Source organism: Amphibalanus amphitrite, unplaced genomic scaffold (genome assembly GCF_019059575.1).
Source record: "Amphibalanus amphitrite isolate SeventyFive unplaced genomic scaffold, NRLGWU_Aamphi_draft 002051F_arrow, whole genome shotgun sequence".
In the NCBI taxonomy this organism is placed as follows: domain Eukaryota; kingdom Metazoa; phylum Arthropoda; class Thecostraca; order Balanomorpha; family Balanidae; genus Amphibalanus; species Amphibalanus amphitrite.
In genome coordinates, this window is record NW_024883544.1 from 46,885 (window position 1) to 72,939 (window position 26,055).

The 26,055-nt window shown below is 47.0% G+C and overlaps 2 protein-coding genes across 2 annotated transcripts; both read right to left on the minus strand.

The window, feature by feature from the left end:
* Nucleotides 1-86: 86 nt before the first annotated feature.
* On the minus strand, nt 87-3,753 carry LOC122376201 (transport and Golgi organization protein 11-like). The gene is made up of 2 exons (XM_043355979.1): nt 3,530-3,753; nt 87-2,140 (listed from the first exon to the last, which is right to left on the minus strand). Exons 1-2 carry the CDS (start codon nt 3,534-3,536, stop codon nt 1,452-1,454), a joined length of 696 nt encoding a protein of 231 aa, XP_043211914.1. The 5' UTR covers nt 3,537-3,753; the 3' UTR covers nt 87-1,451.
* Nucleotides 3,754-9,344: 5,591 nt separating this feature from the next.
* On the minus strand, nt 9,345-24,435 carry LOC122376204. The gene is made up of 5 exons (XM_043355983.1): nt 24,330-24,435; nt 20,093-20,277; nt 19,494-19,688; nt 11,504-11,701; nt 9,345-11,059 (listed from the first exon to the last, which is right to left on the minus strand). The coding sequence occupies exons 1-5, from the start codon at nt 24,373-24,375 to the stop codon at nt 10,862-10,864; spliced, it is 822 nt and encodes a 273-aa protein (XP_043211918.1). The 5' UTR covers nt 24,376-24,435; the 3' UTR covers nt 9,345-10,861.
* Between the last annotated feature and the right edge of the window lie 1,620 nt (nt 24,436-26,055).

Consider the following 26,055-nt stretch of genomic DNA (forward strand, 5'->3'; position numbering starts at 1 on the left):
GAGTTTGGGGTTGACCGTTGTTCGTTTTCAATCAATAGTTCGTATTATGTCTACTGACAGTACTGACAGCTGTTACCTTCACCATATTCGATAGCCTCGTTACATGTATTCAGTATACGGTACGACATTATACGGGCACACATTCGCATCACTGCGCTCATTCAATCAAAACAAAGTGCATCATATGTCCGCCACTGGAGGAGACCACACAAAACGCGGCGGAGGGACCGTTACCAACAGCTCACAGGTTACAAAGCAGCGACGAAACAATAAGTACCTATGTGCGAAGTCGTAACTGAATCCTCTATCAGAGAGCGGCATGTTTGGCTAAATAAAAGAAGAAAAAACGCCACACCAGTGTGAATGAGATGTGAAAACTTCTCCGCACCAAACGAGCCTTATGAGCGGAGAATCACTGAAACATTGCACGCTTCTCTGTCGTTTAAATGAGCCTCATCATGATGCTTCTCAGGTTCGCCACCTCGAAATTGAATCAATTACATACTCGTTGTTGCCACTCCTCAATGCCCTGACTGACACTAAAAATGAAAGATTGACGGCGCCCCCACGTCCCTTCCTGGCAACCACCGCGTGGTCGCGTATCTAGCCATGTACCGCCACACGGCCAAACATTTCATCTGAGTCCTTTTTAACAAGCCTCACTTTTCCTCTCGGTAGTTCTTCACAAACTGTACACTTACGACTTACGAGGTAAATGGCCTCATTGATCACCAACAACCCCCAAAATATCACTACGGCGTCAAAAATGCCAACGCCGGACTAAACTCAACCCAGTTAATAGCCCTCTCTGACATCAAGACACACACACCAACACGCGTTATCTTGTGACTTCCAAGCACCCACGCGCGCACCGAACACAGCGGAGCGGCTCCTGTTAAGTTCAAAGACATGCCAGCAGTCTCAGCGGCCGCTACCTGTCACGGGTCCGGTCAGGCGCCAGTACAGCGGTTGTCGGAAGGAGGCGAGCAGGCAGACACGGTACTGAAACCGGCCCCAGGGTTTCGTTGAAGCCGTGCTGGTAGCGGATAGTCTCCCATGGTTATTGGTCAGTGGTCATCTCGTAGAGTGGTCAGTGGACTATACCAGATGGCTGAACCAATCCCGTCTCAGCAAGCGTCAACACTCCAAAATGAATGTCCTCGTCAATCAGCCGCCTCGAGCCTAGGCTTGATTCACCAGCGAACGGTTCTTTGCATCTAGTCTTACGCCCCTCTGAGAATCATCATACTCATACCACGCCTGTAATGACCACACTCAACACACTGCTCTCACCGCTTCGACAGGCAAAGTTCGCCCAACCAGGCACTCCCTGCCGTTCACTCAGACCCATTTCGATACGCTCTCATTCAGTACCCCACTGAAACAACAGCCCGTCCAGCCTCTTCACATATCCTCACCGTCAACCACGTCACCGTCTAACGTCCTTCACGTCACATCCTTCCCATCCAGAGCATCACCTTGATGAGGAAGTAGGCAGCCCCGGCCGTATACAACATCACCTCCCGTGAGCGGCGTCGCTGGTTCTCTACCTCAATCTGCATCAGACGCCGGTTCACCTTCAGGAGCTGACGTCGGAGTAGCTCCAGCTCTTCCGAGGCGCTCAGAAAACCAGGCGGGGCGGGCGGAGAGAACTGATCACGGAGAACCACACTACGATCTCCGGCACCGCGGCCGAAGCCGCGCCGCTCGGGGGTTCCTTCATCGTCTCCCACTGGAGTCGGAGGCTCTTCGGGAGGTCGCAGATGTTCGTCGACTCGCAGCACACGCGGCGGAGACTCCACGGCCCAGTCTCGGCCGGCCGGCGGCTGGGAGGCACGCTCCAGGACCAGCTCGCGCGGAGGACCGCCGCCGGCACCGTGACGCTCCCCGCCGAGAACGACGATCCGGTCGGGCACGGTCATCATGCGCGCGCCCAGCGCCGACGCCGACGAGCCGTTCGTGCCGCCGTTTCGTGCGCCGGAGGTGAAGTCGTCGTCACCCTCGCCCGTGACGTGGATGCGCTTTGGCACGCGCATGGCGGCAGAGATTTCGGCGGCGAACGCGGCGTCTTCTTCGAAAGCGGCCGACAGGGGCCGCTCTCGGCCGCCGGCGTCAGACATGGCCGCCTCTGATGCTGTCACTGGTGAAACAGATGAACGTGTAATGTCATTGGTCAAACACATAAGCAAGTGTTCAGTCAGAGGGGTGTTCACGGGCACCGCACACTGCTGCGTGCGGTGTGTGCGGTGCGTCCAGCAGGCGTGGGGGTAGGGGATGGGTAGGCGGCTCTGACGTCACGGCTGCGTGCGGTGGACGCCGGACGGTCCGCTGTGTGCGGTGACGGAAGGCTGACGTAGGGACGAAGTGGGCGGAGCTTGGAGGCTGTGTGCGGTCCGACCGCACACAGGGCCCGTGAACAGCCCTCAGATCATCATGCCCCGCCCCAAGATGGTGGTATGGTAACACAAATTGGTGTCATTCAGAACTGAATGCCATTCTTGTTCTATCTGATTTTTAATGCTAGACACCACTGATTGTAGGCTATTATTGATTGATTCCAATGAATGTAGAATTCAAAGCTGAATGAAAATGATTACACAATATGCCAGGGAAGCAGATACTAGATACCTACCTAGTACCTACGCTTGTAAGTTCTAAGTTGCTCTTAAAGGAAATAGTTCACTTTTTAACATGGGTTTTGAACTGGAATAGCAGTTCCGTAGCCTGGGCTGAGACGAGCATAAATCAGGAGCTTTTACAGCCCAACGATCACCCTAGGCAAAGATATTATATTTCTCGTCCCGAAAAAGGTGTCTTGCGTTGAGGATGTGTGCCTTGCATATATTTGCATCCAGTATGAAAAGAGCATGGGTACCAAAAATTCTTCAGAAACTAGAGAAATTATCTACGAGAACTCTAGAGAAATTCTCGTACTGATCAATAAGGACATTCAGCAGCAGCAGATCGCCCAAATGCCGGTGGCCGCGATAATTTCTCTAGTTTCTGAAGATTTTTCGGAACCCATGCTCTTTTCATACTGGATCGCCTGTGCCTTACAGAAACTGAAAAGTTCTTCTTATATCAAAATATAGAAAATAATCTTTTGTTATAAATAGGTTTTATTTTCTTTGCTGATCATTTTGAACATAAAAAATCATAAATCCATTGCAAAAAAAAATAATTTCGTGAAAGTGAACTATTTCCTTTAAGTGAAAAGCCTAAATACAAACTTTTAGTAAGTTTTAATAGGCTTGAAGTTCATTATCAGATACCGTTATTTAAAATGATATTCATCCCATTGCAAGTGTTTTCCGAGACTCAATTATCGTCTATGGATGAATAGGATGATTAGGTAGATCCTGGTTTCCTTAATTTGAACATTGCAGCATGACAATGTTTTACATTAACAATTTCAAAAGATGAATGATATAATGAGGAATACTAGATAAAATCCCGAGCAACGCATATTCATCCTGTTGAACATTTCATCCAGCAAGCTAACCTTTTTCAGGATTCATGATTATCTTACCTGGCATTAATTTCGTGCAGTTGCGTTATGGTGTGCGAATTCTTCAAGGTATCCTTGGGAGATTTATTGACTACCTGCTTGATGTTTTCAACAAGTTTCTATCGGTATATCTTGATCTTGATCTCTTTCATCGACCGACACAATACAAAAATACACACAACAACAATGATGCACCGCTTTCGTATTTGTTTCGTCAGAATGAGGCATAAAGTGTGTTTTCTTCTTTTCCGTAGGTACCCCAAATATTGCGTACCCTGGCTCTTCGATGACAGACGATGCAGGGAAATTGCAATCGCGTAATACTGAGTGTCAAAGTGCACTTGCTACATCGTAAATAGCATGCGGTGGTTATGCAGCTTCCTAACAATGCGTAAATGCCTGAGTAGATAATAGAGACTTGTGAACTGACCTGACTGCTAACGCTCCCTGATGGCGATATTTCGAACTAGATGTACATGTCTGGTGGCGCTGCCGGCGCTGCCATCAACATCGTCGCCTGGACCGCTTGGTGCGCCATCTATGGAGGATGCCGTATTCGGTGCCCTGCCATTCTTTCAGGTGTTCTACAATCTACACCTGTACAATTAGGATGGATTTCTGGATTTATGGATACAATCCATACAATTAGGATGGATTTGCAAGAAAATACTGCCCGGCTTGCAGGGCTCTGATGTGGTCACTTTGGTCTGGACTGAACCTCAGCCCTGTCAGACAGGTCCTGTATTTTTTCAGCACAGCAGCGCAGCTCGGTGTGACTTTCTGCGTGGCGGCTCCAGGCTATCGAAGGGTAATCATCAGTAAAGTAGGGTAAGTAGGTACTTGGTAGGTCGAACTGAAGAGCATGCTGGTAAGCGCTTGTACTGGCACTCCCATGTTTGATGGATGCATAAAGTGTGTTTTCATGCAATTGAAATGGAAGTTAAAGGAAAAGGGCCACCTTTAACATGGGGATTGAAACTGAGATAGCCATCTTGTAGCCCGTGTCCGAAAACCTATCTGTCTACCTCCTTACGGCCGATTTCGGCCTCCATTCGTAGTTATCGGCAATTTTAAAAGAAAATACGCCAGGAATGCGTCCTTATCCCAGGAATGCGTTCTTATCCGACAATACAGCCACCCGCGGCGAGGCTTTGGTTTTTTACCAATCAGCTCCAACCAGCTCAGCTTTAACCAATCAGCTTATCTGACACAATCCGACGAGTCTGTCTTCTGAACGCTGATTGGCTTGAGTGTGACGTCATCGCTATGCCATCATACAGTAGGTGCCGTAGAGAGTATCAACATAGTACCAATATGTTAAATAGTTTTAAACACTTTTTCGCGAATTGTGCACTTCTGGCACCAGTTTTAAAAAGAAAATGAAAAATAATAATGTCAAAATGAAAAACAACGATATCTTCATATTTCACCAAGGTGGCCCTTTTCCTTTAAAATGCACCGTGGGGTAGCATCCAAATCACTCGTGTATCTTCGCTTTTATTGCGATAAACGACATTGGTTTCAATCGCATTTTTCATTCGCGATCGATATTGGTTCTATTTGGATTCATTGACCCCTGATTATTGACTCTACAGCCAGGCGCGTAACCACCACTGGGGACACTGGGAACCGTCCCCAGTAAAACCGACGACTTTCTCAATTTGCTTAAATAGCGAATTATTGTCCCTAAATCGACGTGAAGAGTAATATGCAGCGATGCCATTCCTTGGGATTTGTCCCAAGATCTTGGGATTTGAACATTAACATTGGGATCTTGTGATTTGCACTGCATATCTTGGGATCTGGCAGAAGCTGATTTCACTTTGTCTTCTCATGCTGTCGAATGCTTTTTCCTTGGTCGATAATAGATTTAGGATGGATTTGCACTACGGACGGTTAATCAAACATATTGAAGTAACGGACGAAGCTTGCGATGTTTCTAGCCGGCATTATCTTCCCGAGATCGCAGGATTATTTTTGTACCATTACTTGTTATGGGTATAGTAGCAGCTTTCAGTCGCTGTTCGCAACTGGCGCTCATTTGTTTAATTTCCAACTACCGATCAACGGGGATGGATGGTTTGGCGGCATGATGGACGACGGTGAAAACAGGGCGCCTGGGGCGATTTGATCAAGGTTCGTGAAATTTACACGTGACGTTTAGCATGTAGATTGTAGAAGCTGCACACGAAGGGGGAGAAGCTACAAATGTCACGTGACTAATATGCCCTCCGGCGCCCTGTTTCACCGGCGTCCATGATGTTGGGTGGCTATGAAAAGCTTTTACAAACATTATGCCTTAAAAACATTTCAGAAAGTGGCTCCCGCACAAAGCGTTTCATTTTACGGTTTTGCTCTATGGAGGCTTATCCGTTGACCGCGAACCAAAATAAGGGCAATTTGTCTTTGACCTCGGAAAAGTGTCTGGTCACCTGACCTCTGGGCTCTGCTGGACCAAAAATAATCAAAGCGTAACATTGCGACCTTCACAACACTGATGACGTCTTGTAACTATATAGTCCAGGGGACGAGTTAGGTCCTCGTTTAGACCCCCTCGCCATCGCCGGCTTGAAAATTCATGGGCCCCAGCGGGCACTAGCTTACGCGCAGATTCACAGCATAGGCTTTTCGATTTCAGGATTCACATAAGCTTTTAAGAGCTTGTTTTGGAGCCCATATTTCAAAACTCAGTGGTGGAAGACACTTAAAATCAGCCTGACCTCACCTGACCCTAGCTTCTCCAAATGTGTCACGAGACAAATTTTGAAATAAATCCAAAATGCCACAGACTTCGTTTCCAAGAAGTTCTAACAGATTCGGACTGTGTTTTAAGTCCTTGACCCACCATTGACGGTCGACGAATGACCTGACCATAATATCAGATACCACCGGCTTCATGTTGTCTAGGCCAGCATCTTCATTTTTCGTGAAGCTCTTATACTCGGTCAGGAACCGATCAGCTGTAGGAGTCCGATCGACCCCCTCCCCCTCCCCTCCCCCCGGCCTCTAGGTACATTAGCTGCTGTAAATACGCCAATAAGGACAAGGGTGGACCCGAAGAAGAGAAAGTTGAATACTAAACACACTAATATGTCCAAAATAAGCTAGGGGAGAGCGGGGAGAGTTGTATCATGTCCAAGTTGTATCAGGGCGAATTGTGCCAAACTTATCCAATAGACGGCGCTCGTGATACGACCAGCCGACGAGGTTTTCCGGGCGCAATCTTTCCCTGTTCTGTCGTGTGGCTGGATGGACAAGTCTCGAGGTGAGAGCCGATTTTATGTTTTTTTAATGTCATTCTAAAAAAATAAGTTGCAAGAAAATGTGTGTTTTGGGCATTTAGATGTGCACGAATTTGAAAGATCTCCGTAGCGGTGGTGAGGGTAGGTTCTAAGGCTGCGTGAGTGAAAATGGATTTCTCCAGCTGTCCGCTGTTTTTGAGCACGAGGATGTTTTTTCCAAGATGGCGGCGAGGTACATGTTGTATCAGAGCCGGGTGGGGTATGTTGTAACATGTATGTATGTATGTATGTATGGGTATGTTGCTTTTGATCGCGAAAGCTAAGCCCTGGCTCGCGTTTGTAGATAGCTAGTCAATACTCGTTCAATTTCGGCACAATGTGTTGGCTTCTTTGCTCTTAACGGGCCACTTTTGCGTCTAGTCTGTTGATGTTTCGTTCATTTGACGTTTCGATGTTTCGTTCGGATTGCATTGACCTAAGTTTGGCCTAATAAAAGTAAAGCCTTTGAGCATATAAATTGTATTAACCCCATTTAATGTTGTTGTTATGTTCAAAGCCAGTAGAAAGCACGCACCCTGAAACGTGAAATAGTGATACAAATTACCCCACCATGTGATACAACTCACCCAAGCTATGGGGCAAGTTGTATCAAAAACATTGTTCTATTCGGCAGACCGTAGAAGAAAAACTGGTAGAGGTAACGGAAAAGTTACTTGGCACGATAAAGCAGAAGAATCAAGGAAGGAGATAGTATGGAAATAATGAGTTTATCACGGATAGTTACGAGGTTATGGGTCTCGGAGTAAAAACTGATACAACCCACCCCACTCTCCCCTATGGATTTACTTGGGGTACTCCTAAGGATATTCGATGGGTCGTCTTGGGATTTGAGACGAGAATCTTGGGAAATTCTGGTCGAGATCTTGGGATGGAGCAAAAATGTGGATGGCATCACTGGTAATATGTAGTCAACGACTCAACGGAAGACAAAACTATGGATGTTTTGTTAACACCGAAGTGACCGATGGCTCCGTTATGTTTGCGTTGTCATCATGCGCTTGCGTCCACAGTAAACAGCAGAGAGTCGACGTGGAGTCGACAGTTTATTGCCAATAAAATAAACTATCCGTTTCGTGTGATCGCCAAGCTCCAGCACAACGTCAAAGTCTGATGCACCCCACTTACCGATGTTGCCGACGTATTTAGGCATGTGAACCTTATCTGATAAAGTTTCACAATCCACACATTTCTCTTATTCTTACCAGCACCTGGGCAACTCTTTGTATTTTCGGCCACCAAATGCATTACCCAATGGATGGCCAACGGTTCCATAATTCATAGATCTCTCTCATTCTTGCCAGCACCTGGGCAACTCTTTTCCACCACCACATTCATCAGCTAAAGGGCCGATACCACTGCCTGTTAAAGGCTCATCATAACTCTAACATTATGTCGAAATCTGACGTCCCTCCTTTACCGACTACTTTGTTTAGTAAGTGCCGTCTTGGTACGTCTGTCTTTCCCGTCTTGTCAACGCTATTCTCCATTTTGAGGGATAAGCTCGCAACATTATAGGTATGTCAAAATCCGATGTACCCCGCTTACCGATATCACCATTATATTTATGTGTGACCTGCCTGGGTTCAGCATATCTCTCTCACCAAATCAGCCCTCTCACCGGTCCATTGCCTGATAGCCATTGTCTCATCTATGCAACATGAAGCACACACGCCTGACGTCGTTGTCTTTTAGGACTATGTCCAGTGTCCACGGTAATAGTAACACATGGACCTGTGAAAGGAGCGTACACTGCAGCCTGTTCATGGTGACGCAGTCATAAAGGCTGCAACAGAACTAGCAACACAGTCCTAGTTAACCGCGCGTAACCGGCCGGTTCATGGTGACCAGTCGGGAAGGCTGATATGACTACACGTACTAACTCCGATGCTTCCGCAACTTCCATTGGAGTTGCCATCAATGCTGGTCAAATGGGGAGTGTATGTCTTTGCCTCCGTCTTGGCACCGTGGTCCTGACACCTATAGCAGAGTGGTTAGTTGTTTTTAGCTAAGCTGAGACCGCGTAAGAGGGCCGATTTTCTTAATTGCGATTCTTTACCTGCAGTTTTGCAATCGTTTTCACACTTCGTTTTCGATCCAATGCCTTGCCTGCTAAATCTCGAACCTGGTGGATCCAGGGAGGGGGCATTTAGGGCCATGCCCCCTTCCCAGAGGCCTAAAGTGGCCCGTTTACCCCCTCCCCCAAACGATAATGAAACATAGTTCAATCAGTGCGTGGCCCAGGAGCCGAGTTAGACAGGGGGTGTTTTACCACCTCCCGGCCCGCAAAGGGACCCAAGCACTGACTCGAAGCGGGTTAACTGGTCGACAAAAGCAATGGTAAGTGCTTACAAAGTAATATAAAGGCATGGGTCGGGTGGGCTACCATTTATGTATTTTAAATTTTTGGTTGAAAAAATTTAATAGTGTCAGGGCTGTGACGAAAAATAAGTGGCCTAAATCCGATGAGAAAACAGGATTTGGGGTTACCCTATAGGTTTGGCTCCTGCATGAGTTGGCCCCCCAAAACGCAAGGCCTGGATCCGCCAGTGACCCAGGCTATATGCAACCATGTCACTTTCTTTTATTTTATGTGCACCAAATCGACCCACGTCCCACACGGAAAGTCAAACATCATCTTCATTTCACTTCTATGCACACACAAACACAGGAACGCGAGCGAGGCAGGGCCGTGCCCCTGGTGGCTCCGAGGTGAACTATATATTCACCAGCTAGGTTGTGTTTAGCCAAATAAGTTACACCCAGCTGACGTAACGTCATTAGTTTCGCTACAGATGTATCACAGGCGAAAGGGGATCGGTAATTTATATAAATAGAATATGCTTGCGTGATATTAGTTTTGGAATGAATCGACACATTCATGGGATAATGCTATCACATTCGCGAAATAGCCGCATTGACTCGAAAGATAACTTGAGGGCATAACCCGAACAACGGTAACCCACGTGACGTCACTTCCTAACCAACCATGCTCAGATGACGTCATATGCCGAAGAAACACAAGCAGAACAAGTCTTAACTATGCGAACTAGGCAGTCACAGTCCCGTGATAAAACAATGCAACGTCATACATCCAGGCACAAATCAACGTCAGCGAATTAGAACAGCAACAGCGGCATTCGGTGGCTAAAAGCGGAGCTTCCAGAACGCTTCTAAGATCACGAAAAGCACAACAACAATAACAAGCTCCAACAAACGGCACAATCATGGTGGATGAGCTTTAATAAGATGCTGTGGACAATACCTCAAGTCACGGACAGTTGAGCTAGCAACGAGCTAAGCCCGGCATATTAGCTCAAGACTTGCCTGTCGTCAGCTTATAGTTTGTCAGCTCATTGAGTCAGAATGACAGAGAGCCAGCCGAGATAGATGCTGAGCTATGAGCCAGCCCGGATATCTGTTGACTGCAATTAAAATGTTGAGCTAACGGGAATAGCATTTTAATCACAGGCCTATCAGGGAATTATACGAGCATAGGCTATGTCCGATATCCAGCGGCCATAGTGACCAACTTCGTCACAAGTTATTTTGTCGAGCCACAACACTGACGAGCCTATCTACCGTGGCGAAGGTTAAACAAGCTCACCACTTGATTGGAAAGTTTCGTCATCCTGTGTGCCGATAGGGCATCCACCATGCGCCGACACTGGTCCAGTTTTATGACACATTAAGTGCCGCCAACATGTTCTGGTGCTTCGCCATGCACCAGCACCGCCTCGTTCCGCAGATGCTACACCTCATATCACCCTGGGTCATCCTACGACCCCTTCAGTTCCATCCCACCTCTGTCAGTGTAAGAACTATTCTCTCGTGTCTTTTTATGCCGATTCCCCATGATGGACATCAGGAATTAATTCCCCTTCATGATATGCTGTCTCCGTGCACTTGTTACCTTTCTGCTGTCTTCTCAGGGAAATATCGTCACCAGAAATATCCGGCGCGTTTCAAACTCAGAATACCACCGACGACAGCTCCTTCCCCTCCTTCCCTTTCATAGATTCCTTTATCACACAGAGAGTCTAATCACGTCAGCTCAGTGTCGACGGTACGGCGCGGACAGCCGCTGTCTCTCCTCCTCTGAAAACGTGTCGTTCTTGACGAAGATGAAGTCGTTGGCCGTCCAGTCTTTCTGCTTTACCTCACGAATCACGGTGTAGCCCTTGGACTCCATGAAAGCACGGAGGGCCGGCTTTCCACCGCCAGATGTGTGCGCAAACTCGACCGAGAGTGTCTGAGGATGGAGACGGACGTCAGAATAGGTGTAAACGCGTCTTTTATTGACACAAAATTGACAGATCGATAGAAATGACGAATTAAAGGTATAAATGAACGTCATAGTATTTATTAGAGTATATTATTCGTTGGTATCATTTGTCTTTTTTTCTTGTCGGTATTATTCATTCCTTTTGGTATCAGTTTATCATAGTTAACTGCATTAAAAAAGGTAATTTATTCCTGAAGTGTAGGATGGCATTTCAAACGCTGACAAATGCATCAGTTCGAATATTTTACGATACCGAATGCAACTTACAAGACGCCATGTCTAGGGACAAACTTTTGGTCAAAATAATTTTCTCATATGGTCAGGATCTTTGCAAAATGAGCAAAACAAAAACTTGACCAGGCTTATCGTGATTTTTTTCTTCAAAACTTGTGATTCGAGCCGCCGACCTACCCGTATGTCGATACGGTCGAAAGGCACCGTCCTCAACACGTCCAGCTCGGCTCCCTCGACATCCAGGCTGAAGTAGTCGACCCGCCTCACGTCCAGCGCCAACAGCAGCGCGTGCAAAGGGAAGCAGTCCACCTCGACTGTGCCGGAGGCGTTCTGACGCGCTATCTTGCCGACGTTAAACGCCGGTTTGAAGCTGACCTGTGGTAGCCGGGGAAAAAGAGGGTGTGGAAAACTGATGATGAGTTTGCAGGCCAGGCATAAGCACGGCAGTTCAGTTCAGTTCAGTTTAGTTCAGTTCAGTTCAGTTCATTTTATTGAGTGATACAAACAAAACAATAAACAAGTTCAGTGGTGGATCGGCGCAAAAGATAAACTTAAATTAAAGCGCCTCTCCAAAATCAAAACGAAATTGACAATAATCGCGCAACTGGGGTCAGCCAGTACCGACCCCGCCAGCAGCCCGCCGAGCAACCCCCTGGACCGGTAGGGCTCAGCTGGACGCCGGCAGGGGCTCCGCCACGGTTTTGGGATTGGGGGGGTCCGACCCAAAACACAAAACCTCGCTGGCGAATCCAGGGTGGGTGTTTTGGGCGAATTCACCCTCCCCTCCCCCTGCAGCTCCCGAAGATGATGAAAAATCGCCGCTTTTTCTAGAGCTCAAAGAAAGCTTAATAATTTTATCGGGAGAATTCTGCTTTAAACCGAAAAACCAAGGTTCAATTTGCACAAGGAATCGAAAACCGAGAAGCGGAGCCCATTGACACCGACATTGCAGCCTCTCAAATCAACGTTCTTGAGGAGTGAAGGCCGCTGTTGCGCGCTCCAAGGGCGGTGTTAGCCATCAGACAGCGCATTAGGCTCTCAGTGACTGGCATGGGCTTGGGAATTCAGGGACCTTCATAGGCGCTCAGATATCTATCTATGTAGGCTTTTAGGCCAGTGCCGGGTCCTCCAAGGCCGTAGTTAAAGGAAAGCGCAGGGCTTTAGGAGTCGTTGAAGGGATTTGAAAGCCCTGCCCTCATACATATAGCAGTATGGACTCCTTAGATACTGACGATAGATCTCTTGCGATCAGAGAGTGACCTATCTTGACCTGAAAATGGATATCAAAATGCTGCAATTGAATCAAAGGTTAGGTTATGCAGGGGATTCTGTAAGAGTTGTGACTTGTAGACGCATCTCTACCGACATGCATTCAGAGTCCTGTGCAGATTATTGCAGATTACCTCAGAACGGTGTGAGGCTGCTTACTGTGCTTAGACTAGTACGGTGCTCGAAAGACCGGCTTAATCCCCTTCCCCCAACACTATCGGTTGACCTCACATGGAAAAAGGATTCTCAAATCTCAGGTCGATTCGAAGCTCATGTAGGGCGGGTATTGTGTCTAAGAGGTGTCCAGCAAGCTGGTCGCTGGACCTCTCTCACGAAATTATAGCCGAATCCTGGCATGCTTAGCTAATCCTATAGCAATCTTAAACGCATTCATTTTAATAAAAAAAATGGTAGAATAATGGCACTCCCGTACATACGAGTATAGGTCGGCGAGTGTTGAGCACTTCGTGTGTCACAACATTTTAAGGGATCCCTACATTTCTAGGTCTTAAATTCCTTAGCTTTGCGAATGTCAACGTATTCTTAATTATTCAACACATTCTGTGAATGATTTGGTCATTCTTATGCGAAAACAAGCTTATAGTTATTCGAAATATTGGGGGGTACTGTACCCCCCAGGTAAATTATTGAGGGGGTCCGGACCCCCGCGTACCCCCCTGTGGCGGAGCCCTTGGACGCCGGACGGCCCCAGCCCGGTCAGCCGGTGGTGAGGGTGGATGTGGTGTGTCAGTTGTGCTTTACGTCGTTCTATGTAAATGTCTGAGTGTGTCGCCGAAGCGACGGGTGTGGTGAATGTATTTGTGTAAGTGATATGCAATTTCGATTCCCTGGTGCTCGTTGAGATTGTGTCCGTGTAGTAAGGTGTTCAGTTTTTGTTGAGAATTTGAGTGAGCCGACGTCTGGAATGGTCGTTGTGACGTCATCAAAGAGTTGTTGTCTTTGGTTAGTGTACAATGCACAGAAAAGTATGTAGTGATTTGTGTCTTCTTTGTTATGGCCGCATATGCATTCTGGACTTGTGTTTTGTGTTGAATGAGGAATAAATGTGCGTTAAGTGGTGATTAACCGACTCTAAGTTGAGTGTGAATTGTGTTGAGGTGTTTGGATCCTACCGAATGCATAGTGGGTGGCTCCCGCCTCCCGTGCCCCGAATCACTGCCAGACTTGACGAGCAAAGTCGGGGTAGGACGAGGTAGTACGTAGTGATTCAGTGACGCAGTAAATTAAGCAAATAGTAGAGTAGTCGGCAGTAAAGGATATAAGCACGGGGAGTGAATGAATAATCAGCAGTGACCAAAAATCATATTGGATAAGCTCTATTGAAACTAAGCGCTGGTACAAGCCACACCATGTGACTTCTAAACTCGTCAGTCTGTCGGGAGCTCTCAAATAATGCACCGCTGAATAATAGGTACGGTTTCCCGTTCCAGCTGTCACCAACAAAGCGGTGATTTCCATCTTTTCATCCATTGCCGTGTACAGAGCTGGAGCGGAACGGGCGTGTCACCTGTGCCCGCTTGTCACTGTGAACGGACGTGGACTGCGACCCTGGACGGAACAAAAGCTAACGGAACACGGAGCGTCCCTCTCGTTACACGGAACGTCCGTCCAAATCGCTGATCGCTCAATGTTAACCCGCGCCCCGTAGGGGGGGGGGCCGAAACGGCCCCCCCTGTCCTTTTCGGTCGATATCTCCTAAACGGCTGGAGATATCGCCACCAAACTTTCAGGACCCCTCCGGGCATCAATTTTACACATTGTGACCAAAAATTTTTCCAGAGGCTGTGATAGGTTGGCCACAAATGACGTCAGAGTGACGTCATGTTCTGTCATTTTCGACCGAAAAAAGACCTTCGCGAGAAGACCTGTCAGGCCTACAGCTTTGAAGATACAGAAAAATGATCAAGACATAAAAGGTGTAGAATTGACAGGGCTACAAAACTGCTATCTCGGATTTTTGAAATTTTTGAGTTTTGATCCCCCAAAATCAAAAAAGCATTTTTTTGGATATATTAGCCAAAAAATCCAAAAAGTTTTTTGAGTTTCGAAAAAAAACCGGAATATATGTGATAGTACCTACCGTCTTCTATCTACATACCAAATTTCAGATCGATACCTCGTTTTTTGGGCCAAGTTATAGCGAAAAAACTGTTCAAAAATGATGACGTCAAATTTTCAAACTCAATTTTTGGCAATTCTAGAACTCGTAGAGCAAAATAAAGACCACCATTAGACTCCCCGTGACGAGCTGCATCGAATGGATACCCATTTTATGCAAAAATATCAACTTTGAAATTTGACCTAATTTGACCTGACCTTGACCTGACCTTCACCAAAACGTGACCTAGGCTGGCCCCAAAGGCTGCCTAACCCACATAATCGCATTTGTCATGTAAAATGGACCATAAAACATGTATCACACGACACATTCATATTGTGACCCCCGGTGACCTGACCTCGCTGTGACCTGACCTGGTATCAGTGACCTCAGATAGCAAAGTATGTGTTTGACGAACAATATACCATCGATGGTTTTCAATAAATTACCAATTTACTCGATTTCACAGCACATTTCTTGAATTGCCTGTGAACGGTGAAAACCTGACCTTTGACCTGACCTGTGACGTCATCGGTTTGACCTAGGTCAATGAAATTTGGTCACAAGGTAGATCCCGGGTAGGGCTATCAAACGCCGTTTGAATTTTGAAAATCGGCCGGTAACTTTCCGAGATCTTAGGGGGGGGCCGAAACGGCCCCCCCCCCTACGGGTGGTAGGGTCCGCCGGTAGCCCTACGGGGCGCGGGTTAACTGATGTGCAAAGTCGTTAACAATTGTCGGTATTCCACCAACGTTTGCTGAAATAAATCAGTCAGAAATTATGAAAGGCTTATAGATAGATCACGAGGGCTTATATTACACTTTGCGGAGATCCCTTTATTTCTTATGATAGGACAAATTTTCTAACGGAAAGTCTGTATAGTTTTCATGAGCAGAAATGACCAACAATCGGCCGCCAACATATGCAAATCGTATAGGTCATTATTGAAAACAATGCTGGTACGCACTAACGCAGCCGGCAATTAGAATGAAGGAACGGTTACGTACAATAGCTGATAATGTTCCATGTACATATAATTATCACCTCAAAAAAAAGCACAATTTCTAAGGATAAGCCTCCGTAAAATGTGCATAGTGCATTATCTAGCATGTCTATTAGTCGTCAAACCCAAATGCCATACACTAGGTATTCTACTGGCGGTGTGGAATTCAGAGTTTCACATTTCAGTGACGTGAGAGCTGTACTGCAGCGATTGCCCGCTCCGCGTTGCCGCGACACCCACAGCTCATGCATTGTTAAACATTTGGTGTGTCCTACCTACATGAACAAAATGAGCCTGTGGTGCAGCGCATGGCGGTACACCGGGGGCATGCATGTCGGCGTTCATTGAAAACGATGCGGTGCGCCGTAGACGTCTACGGCGCACCGCATCGTTACGGATAGCTATAGCTATGCGTAAATTATCATTGGATGAAATCATATGTACGGGCACGGCATAAGTTTAATAAACATAGGGTAACTGTGGGGAAAACGCACCCCTGGGTTAAACGCCTCCCCTAAAAAAATCGTATTTCTTATCGACGGATAGGTGTTTTATCCTGTCTTTCAGAACAGTCAGCTGCTTGTTTACGTAGGTCTCTATTTCCGGTTCTGCGTCTTGAGGAGCAGCGTGGGTAGGTGCTGATGTTGGTTTTGGGTGTTGTTTTTGTTGTTTTTACAGAAGATTCCTAAGATTTTGATGCCCTCTTTATATCACAAAACTTGCTATTGTGCACATCACTAAAAACTGCGTTTTATTGCCATTCTGTTTAATTTATTATGCTGCGGCGTTAGTGGCGCGTTTTTGGTCAATATTTTGTTGACCGGAAATGGAGTGGATGGGGAAAGACGCCTACTCGATGCATGGGGCAAGACGCCCCCAGTTTTCTGAAAGGGGGGCGTTTTGCACGGTGGTGAGAGTGCAGGGTAGCGCCCTGTAGGTGGGTGCCGAAAAGGCCTCTCCCTGTCCTTTTTTGCTGATATATCCTAAACGACTGCAGATATCGTCACCAAACTTTCAGGACTTCTCCGGGCATCCATTTTACACATTGCAACACAATTTTATTCCAAAGGCTACGATAGGTTGACCACAAATGACGTCAGAATGACGTCAAGTTCTGCCATGTTCATCATTTTCTGTTGATGGATGAGGTGGGGGCGCTTTGCACATGGGTGTGGGCGTATTACCCAGGGTGTGGGGCAAAACGCCCTTTTGTAAGGGTATGCGAAAACCTTTTTGGGGGGTTAAATACCACACGCAGGTGTCTTTTCTTGGTCTCAAAGCGTAGTAAAAAGAATGAGCTACATGATGGTGCCCAAAGGTTTGAGTAATCTGTGTTGGGTTGATTGTCAGAAGGTTTCGCGCTTAATGGGGGCGTTTTTGACCTATTCACCCTAGTCTCTGCACAGTCGCCTTTCTGTGAGACATTTTAGCGAAAATAAAGGCATTTTTAGCAAGGCTATCTGTTAAAAAAGTACATGTATTGAGGAGAGGGGAATGGCTCTACTTTTTAACGGTAAACCATAGTGCACAACTGTCCGTTCAAACTGTGCAGCAAACACGGCTTTACGTTGCGGCACAAGCTTAATCCTTGCTTAAAATATCTTTAAGAGACTTGCATGATCGAGGAATTATGTATAGTGGCATTTCTCGTATCTATGACTCGTGGCCATGATGCTCCGACACCGAGCTGCGGGTGTGTACGTTGCCACGCATTGACCAAGCGACCAGGGCCGTCCATCCCCGATCGACCTGAGGTATTGACCGCGACACTGGCCCCGATGTGACGACTGGCCGAAAAAAAACAACGAACGAACTGCAGGGAAAGGAAGCCTGCGCGTTGCGATAGCTGACATAAATGTGTGAGGACAATGACATTGGCGTAAAATTAGGCGTTGATTCATGTGAGGAAGAAGGAGCGTTTCTACCTTTTTTGTAAATTTGTAATTGGTTCCCGCCTCCGGCATTAGAGATTCGTAAATCAGAAAAAAAATCTAAGCCTGCTTTAGATGCAAATCGACATGTCTTTAGGTCAAGAACTGCAATAATTATGCTGGTGGTGGATGACAAATGAAAAAGGTTAATTCTTTTATACTCGAGGAGTACTACCTCTTCTCGAATGCATAACGCTAAGTCAACGTAACACTAACCCTCGCCGGACCTATTGGTTTTCTACATACGCGCCCGCCGAGGGGGGGGGGGGGGGGGTACGACCCCCCCCCCTCGCCGTTTCGCCCCTGGTGGAGCTAGCGCATCGCAGAAAAAACGAGCGTGTGTGCCGTTACGAGACGCAGAGATTGATACCCGATTTTAAGGTCCTAGGTCAACCGGTGACCTCTGAGGTAAGGTCAAGTGCCCCAAGGTACGGTTTCGTTTTTGGTGAATAATTTCGCAAAAAACGGTCGCAGAGCCGCGATTTTGGCAGCATCGTGTTTGCCTCGCGCAGGCGCGTCGAATGATAAACTTTTTATTTGGGTGAGGTCAACTTCGGGTGTTGACCTCAGGTCACGGTCAGGTCAGCACCCACAGGTCACGAAATCGGTCGAAGTAGGTCATGTCGCATGTCATTCGATTCGGCAGGTCTTCCTGAGTCCAGTGGTGGCTTTCCCGACTCGCTAGCTCAATTTGACGCAAGGTCAACGCAATGTCAACACTGCAAAAGTGACGCATCTTACCTTGCAAGGAGTGCACCAAATCACGATTCTGTGTGCTTGAGATAGTTGGATATCGTTCCCGGCGCCAGAATAGCAGTTTTCATTTTTCCCCATTGACTTATAATGGTGAGGTCACGAAAATGACCTGACCTCATATGACCTTTACGAAAAATCCGAGATATACAAGTTGTGAGACTAGTAATGGATATTAGATCCTGCAAGTTTCATTTCCCTGTGAAAGCTACTCTGGCAGTGAGGGCGTTGCGAAGTTGGGACATCTGAAGACCGTGCAGAGGTTCGCTTATGACGTCACAGGTCAGTGACCTGACCTGACCTGAAAATGCGATTGGTGTCAAAAGATCCGGCTTGAATCAACGGTCAGGTATGTTAAGTTTCAGCTCTCTATCGCCAGCGTGTTCGGAGCTATCGCGAAAAAAACCGATGGGGGGCGGCACCCCCCCCCCCCCCCCTCGGCCGGCGAGGGCTAAGCCGTTTGCGTCATTCGCGTCGCCCACGCTGAGTCGGCACCTATGATGCACATTGCACAAGTGGACTGATCGTGATATCAAGTTGCGCACTTGTGTAGCTGTCTAGCTGATGCGAAACGCTGACGGTGATTTTTCATTTAGCGACATCACAGTCACCGATAACGTTCCCGGACGAAGCACACCTGATGTAGCTTATGTATCTATAACCTCAGAGTTCGTAGCAGGTGACGCTTTGCAGGGATAAGAAAGTGTGTCTCAGAATGCGCAGCTGCGTGAAGCTACGAAGAGTAAGTCTCGGATGTCAGAATAACTAGGGACATAGCTGAGATCACAGATGTCTGAAGCCGAAAAGTGTGCGACTCACCAATCAGACTTCCATGAGAAAAGGCCAAAAGCTCATATTGGTCGTTTATTCTCTCTTAATTTCTTCCGTGCCTTCCATTCCTCTTCTCCTCCACTTTCCCTTCCACTCCTCCCCTCATCATCCTCACTCTTATTCTCCAAACTTTTTTCTCTGCTTCCTATTTATCTTCCTATTTATTTTCCCCATCTATCTTTACCTACATAACTTCCAATTTACCTCTTTCTCTCATCCCTCTTCCACGTCTCAATCCCCAGCAATTATTCCTCCACTAACCTGACTCTTGACGTTCCTGCTGTTGAGGCACACGTTGACGCTCCAGGCGTTGCGGTTCTTGCTGAGGACCTTGCGGAAGTTGCTGGGGTCGGCCTCGACCAGCAGACCCGTCCAGCCGAGGAACCTCTCCATGAACAGGGTGTTGGAGCGAGTCTCACCGTCCAACGCGCCGCACTCGACGAAAAACCCGTTCCGCTGAAGAACGAGAGGGGAGGGAAGAGTTGAATCATAGCCAGAGTATGCATGGTGGGAGATGGGTGGCGTGGGTGAAGTTGCGAAGGGTTGAATGATGATAATTGCGAGGTTACTGCTGAATTTTTACATTTTGACTCGGTGACTTAAGTTGGATAATTAAAAATGTTGCATTTCACAGTTATATGATTTTTTATAGCTATTAATAGCAAGTCATTTTGTTTTACATTATTCGTAATTAGGAAAAATACAAAGAATATATTTATTCTGCGTCTCGTTTGACCTTCTTATGGGTCACCATTCACCATACATTCTCAACGCGTTGTGGCTTCATGGATTTTCTTGAACTTAACCCTGTGGTTTCCTATTCCCACAATTATCCTCGCCCGTCCCAAATACTCCCGTACCATGTTCTTGAGTGCCTCCAGGATCACTTTGGTCTGTCCTCTCGAGGGGTCCTTCTTCAGATTCTCCTGCAGGTTGTAAGGCTCGTAGGAGGGCGGCTTCAGGTAGTTGGCTCGGATGTCCTCAATCATGATCTGTTCATGCGGTAGAAGTTGAGGTTGCTGTAGATCGGGAACGTACGGAATTTCTGCGTGAGAGAAATGAAGCAAGTTTAGAAAGGTACATCAGACCAGCAGTGTGAGCACATGTACGGCCCTCCAAGCATTTAGTAGTTGGTTGCCAACATCACAATAAGCGATCTGCACTGATGAATACGTGTAATGGCTGTTGAAAACCATTGCCGAAGTGCGTGCGCGAGCCCTCTTCTCATTTCTATTGAGTCATTTTACAGGAGTGTCTCTGACTCTCTGTCATTCAAAGTTATTACATCAAAAGCACATAGGCTAACTCTTTTTGCTGGATAAACCACTCTTTTGCTGGAGGGCCGTACATACAAGGATGGTTTTTAATCTCGCTTATTGGAATAATGCAAAAAACTATTGTTTTAGATAAGACAAGCTGTGCGAGAGTTCAGTTATAGTAGCCTTCGACACACTTATAACGAATATACCTAAGCTGCATAAGAATACTATGTAATGAGTAAACAATGCACAGGCATCTTCAACAAGCATAAAATCAAAAATGTTAAGCCCCTTCCATGATAACTGCACCTCGCTCATCAGAAGATCTTCCCTCATTCCCATAGTGCTCGATCGAAGTCCCGTCCCTATCGAAGCAACGGTAGCAGGCGCACCCCCCATCCACTCCATCACATCGATATAGAGAACTGATAGCAGCGATAGTCGCAGTATGTATATGACAGCGAAGAGCGAAGACACTCACTGCCTATAATCATGAACATGATCGAGCGGAACTGCGCATATCTGCTATCTTTAGTTTTACGTTAGATAGCTTTCACCTGTTGTGAAACAGAAAACTGTAAGCCACATCGTTTAGTCCACACTTCTGACTTCAAAGCACATTTCATGCAAGGGTCGGGGCAGGGTGTGTTACGTGGCAAAAGCAGCAGACCGGCCCAGAGTCCAGCCTGCAGCGGGGACGGAGCTGTGTGGACGGTACATAAATCGATGTTGGTGCGTGCACGCCTGTTTGTGTGTGTGGTGAGGACGGGGGAGGGGAACGCAGGACTACATGGAACAGTGTGGTCAGTCTGAGAGAGAGAGAGAGAGAGAGAGAGAGAGAGAGAGAGAGAGAGAGAGAGAGAGAGAGAGAGAGAGAGAGAGAGAGAGAGAGAGAGAGAGAGGAGGGAGGCCTGGAGAGGCCTTGGTCTCGGTTGGTCTCTGAGTCGCGTTAGTTGGTCACATCTATATAGGATTTTGGTCACATCAGACCTGACCCTTTCGCACTGACGCCATGATATAGCCCAGCTTTTATGTCACGAATGTCGCTGCTACATCGATAGATGTTATGTTGCAACGGTGTCAATCACATCAGTTAGCGTGTAATAAAGAGTCACGAATTGGTTGGTTTACTACTTACTTAGTTCACGAGTCGGTTCATGTCTTAGTTCTCGAAATGCTTCACGAATTAGTTCACGAAATAGCTCACGACTAGTTCACAAGCTCACTCACGAAAAATATTTCACGGTCGTGCAGACTGCGAACAGTACCAGCCAGGCCGTGAACCGGCGCGTGACCAGGGCAGGGCGGGGCGGCGCCACCGCTACCGGAAGTGAACCACTTCCGGCGAGCAGTTCCGACCGTGTTGGGGTCTGGGGATGAGTTGCAGCATTTGGCGGATCATTCTGAGCAGAGATGAGTTGCATTATTTGGTGGCCCGTTTTGGGACCGGGAACCAATGAGCGATAGATCATAGATGCTTCATTGACAACGTTCAACTGCACGATCTTTGGTGCCTGGCCCTGGTGGATGGATGATCAATGATAGCCCCAGATAGTGGAGCTGACTAGTGAAAAATGCTATACCTACCAATATGTGCATTTGCCTATGGCCAATAGCCTCCTTCTGGTATGTATCTGGATTATTGGACAAATGAAGTGAGCTCGATTAACGATTGATGATCCTTCGTCTTTCGATAAATGGGACTAAGTCTGTATAACTTGAAATGCAATGAAAAATGATAGCACAAATATCATAATGACAGGATATGTGCACCTCCAGCCTGTATAGGCCATGCCCGACTTTGAAAGGTAAAATAAGCCGGCATAGTGATCAACAACAGCATGAGAGATCGACTCTCATGCTTAGAAGTATAAGTAATTAGTTAGGTACTTAATACGGAATTGCTACAGAACTCACCGGTTGAATAAATGCATTGAGGAAGTATAGGTACAGACACTGAAACAGATACTATAACGTCCCAATAAAGCCATTGTTTTACTTTCAACATCGTACATACCAACTCACATGTGTCAATCTTATCAGTTGAAGTGTTAGCGAGGTGAGACGCACAAACGATACAATCAGTACCTACTCGATGCCGTTTATCGACATTCGGTACACAGCGAGTTGAAATTGCAATCGCCGCAGTCCCAATTCACGCGGCGTCTCCCCCTTCCCCATTGCCTATGGTCTTATCTGACCACACGCGTCTCGCCGGACGCCGCGCTAAGCTGGGGGAGAGGGAGGGGAGGATAAGTGTGGGGGGGGGAGGACAGCTGCGGATGCTCCCACGTCCGCTAAGATTTCATATCAGCTGGGCACGCCGCCGTTTCCGCCTTATGTCCAAGGCACTGACGAGCGCGCGCCCGGCCTCTGTATTTCTCAGAAAGCAAGCACGGTTATCCAAAGGAAAGCAATAGCAAGAGAGAGAGAGAGAGAGAGAGAGAGAGAGAGAGAGAGAGAGAGAGAGAGAGAGAGAGAGAGAGAGAGAGAGAGAGAGAGAGAGAGAAAAAAAAGAGAGAGAGAGAGAAGAGAGAGAGAGAGAGAGAGAGAGAGAGAGAGAGAGAGAGAGAGAGAGAGAGAGAGAGAGAGAGAGAGAGAGAGAGAGAGAGAGAGAGAGAGAGAGAGAGGAAGGCAGACAGACAGACAGAGACAGAGACAGAGACAGAGACAGAGACAGAGACAGAGAGCCATCATCACACATCATCTGGTACTATGCGTATGTACATTGTACATTGTACAATGTACATCAGCATTCAACACCTAACAGCGGCTTAGAGATAGAGAGCAGGCGGCTCATGTCAGTCGGCGTCGTCTTATAGGTATGCACCAACAAGCCGGTCGCTCACATAGCCTAAGCCGGTGGCACACACTGTCAGGGCCATAAACGAATCACGGGCGACCCCGATTGCGTGTCCCCGATATCCAGGGACCGCAACGGCGCATTGCATCTCGTTGACCGTTCGAGACGACGCGGAAGATCCGGCACGCAGATGTAGGGGTCGTGAAACATCTATGAAACGTCTCATGAATCCATGAATATATGCATCCGTGATTCCATGAAACAGCTCATTGCGATGGGAAGGTCTCACATTAAATTTTCAGGTTAAATCAGGCATGTTAGCCAGGATTTTGCTCAGGGAGGGGCCACAGGTCGGGACCTAGTGTCGTACCCCCTCCAAGAAAGGAAAACTCCTCGGATTTGGCCCACTATTTTTGGGGTGTGTGGTGCACCTATTTTTATTTATGTTGATTTTATCTAATCTTATTTTAATTTACTTTTCGCCTTCAGGTAAGGAGGGGTCATGGCCCCCGTGGCCCCCTTGGCTACGTCTCGGGGTTAAATAAGGCATTAATGAATTATTGACAAGCATGCATCGATTATTTAGTCGGGAATCTGGCATATCAAAACCATAGCACTATGCAAAGTTCATGCTAAAATGTCACTTTGATAGACTACCAAGCTGAAACAGCCAACAGGAAATATACTCATGCAGCTCAACTCAAGCATTCTTTCACCTCTTTTGTATGCATTGTGCGTTGTGCATGCCCAAATACTGAGCGAAGCGCATAAAGGCGTGCCGCTATATGCCGCTACATTGCAGGTCAACTGGCTAACAGCTAGTGAAATGCAGGTTCACAGCTACTAAATGTGCCTGAACAAGCAGCTTACGTGTAAATGCGTAGAACAGACGGATTTTCTAGAGCACTCAGAGCGTTGTGACCCCTTTGCCTCACAATTTTACTTTGTGAATGTCTCTGTGGTTACTGGTTAGTCATTGTAAACAAATGCCACAGCAAGCTAGTGCAAACATGCTCCATACTACATCAATCATACCCTCGGTCTTCTCTGGCTGCTGCTGCACAGGTGATATAGTTGTCATCTGAGGCCGGGGCCTCACATAGGTGTCTACGACTGGTGCTGGTTGACGCACTTCTGTCGTAACTGAGGTACAGACATCTGTTTTAGTGCTTGTTGGATGATCATTATTAAGGTAAAAATCAAGTATATCTTTATTATCATGATCTTTCATGACCTTTAAAAAGATATTTTGAAATGCTGCAATCAGAAAAAGATGCAAAAGTGTCCTTTTGGATATTTGGGTGATGAAGGCCTGTGGCCGATATTTTTGAAAACGCTAAACAATATAATTTTGGCTCAGCATATTTTGGAAAGGAAGAAAGGTCATGATAATTAAGAAATACTTGAGGTACAGACACGTCACCACGGTCAACGTCACGATTATGTCATGGGTGGTGTGTTGGTGATGTCATAGGTGACGTCATCCATGATGGAATAATTATGTTTCATTCCAAATAAGCATTGTGACAAACGTGCAGGATTAAAAGGCACAGCTTTGACAAATCGCCGCAACGTTTTGACAAATGGGTTTACTCAAGGATGCATTGATTTGCAGGATTTGCATTGCAGAATGTCACAAGCACCCTTAATTGCGTGATTGATGGATAAGATTTCCTACCTCAGTTGGCTTGGACTGATTAAAAGTAACGTGCAGCATTAAAATGAATAATTCACGAAAGATTGATGTAACACACAACACGTCACTTAACAGTCCGAGCATCTAAGACTGAACATTAATTTCCTCAACTAGAACCTCCACACCTAGGTCTAATCTAAATGCATGAGCTGCCTCATCGTATTCAGTTACACAACAGCAAGCAAGCTTAGCTTTCTAATCATACCTAACCAAACACCCGAAGCAAGTTAATGGGTAACCTCAACAGTCGCACAGCCTTGGCTTTGGTGAGCTCCTTGCTTGAACGCTGAATACAGTGAAAAGATCGATAATGTGAGAAATGCAATGAGGATACAAAAATAAAGTAAGAAGATCCTATGGTTTTGGTTGGTTTTTGCTTTAGTATCGGTATCCCGATTTCATGTAATTGACGTAGCACTCCACACTATTCAGCCATGGTTGTATGCAATTGAAGTTAATTCCCAACAGCCAGGCAAGACTGCTGCACTTGCCATGTCTTTTTCTTTCACATGAGAACACACTGTGTAGTACGCTAGTAGGGAGAACATCCATCCATACTTAGTACTTACCCTTCAATTATCCCCAATCGGTCACTTTTTATACTCCTACCCTCCAGCACCTAAATCGACCTAACATTCGGCCTCCCAACCTACATATATCCCTTGCCTTTGATCCTCCCTAGTCTAAGGCCACCCTTTGAGTCGGTCGATACCCAGGAGCGGCTGCAGACGGTAATAACAAAGCTCGCATGAATCCGGCGGGCCGAGTGCAGTGCAGGTGGTCATTCTATATCGACCGGCACACCTAGTGACGGTGTCTATGACACAGTGCCGGTAACAATGGGCAGCGCTGGCGGGCAGGCCTGCGCCACCACCCATCCTCTATGCACCCCTCCCCTCGCCACCGACCTTCTGACTTCCATCCACCTCCCACTGCATTCGCCACTGCTAGCCACTCCCCCCTCCTCCCCCAGTCCTCCCCGAATGACCACTGTCCTCCCCCAGTCCTCCCGAATGGCTCCTGTCCTCCCTCAGTCAACCGCTCATAATCGGCAGAGATTTGGTT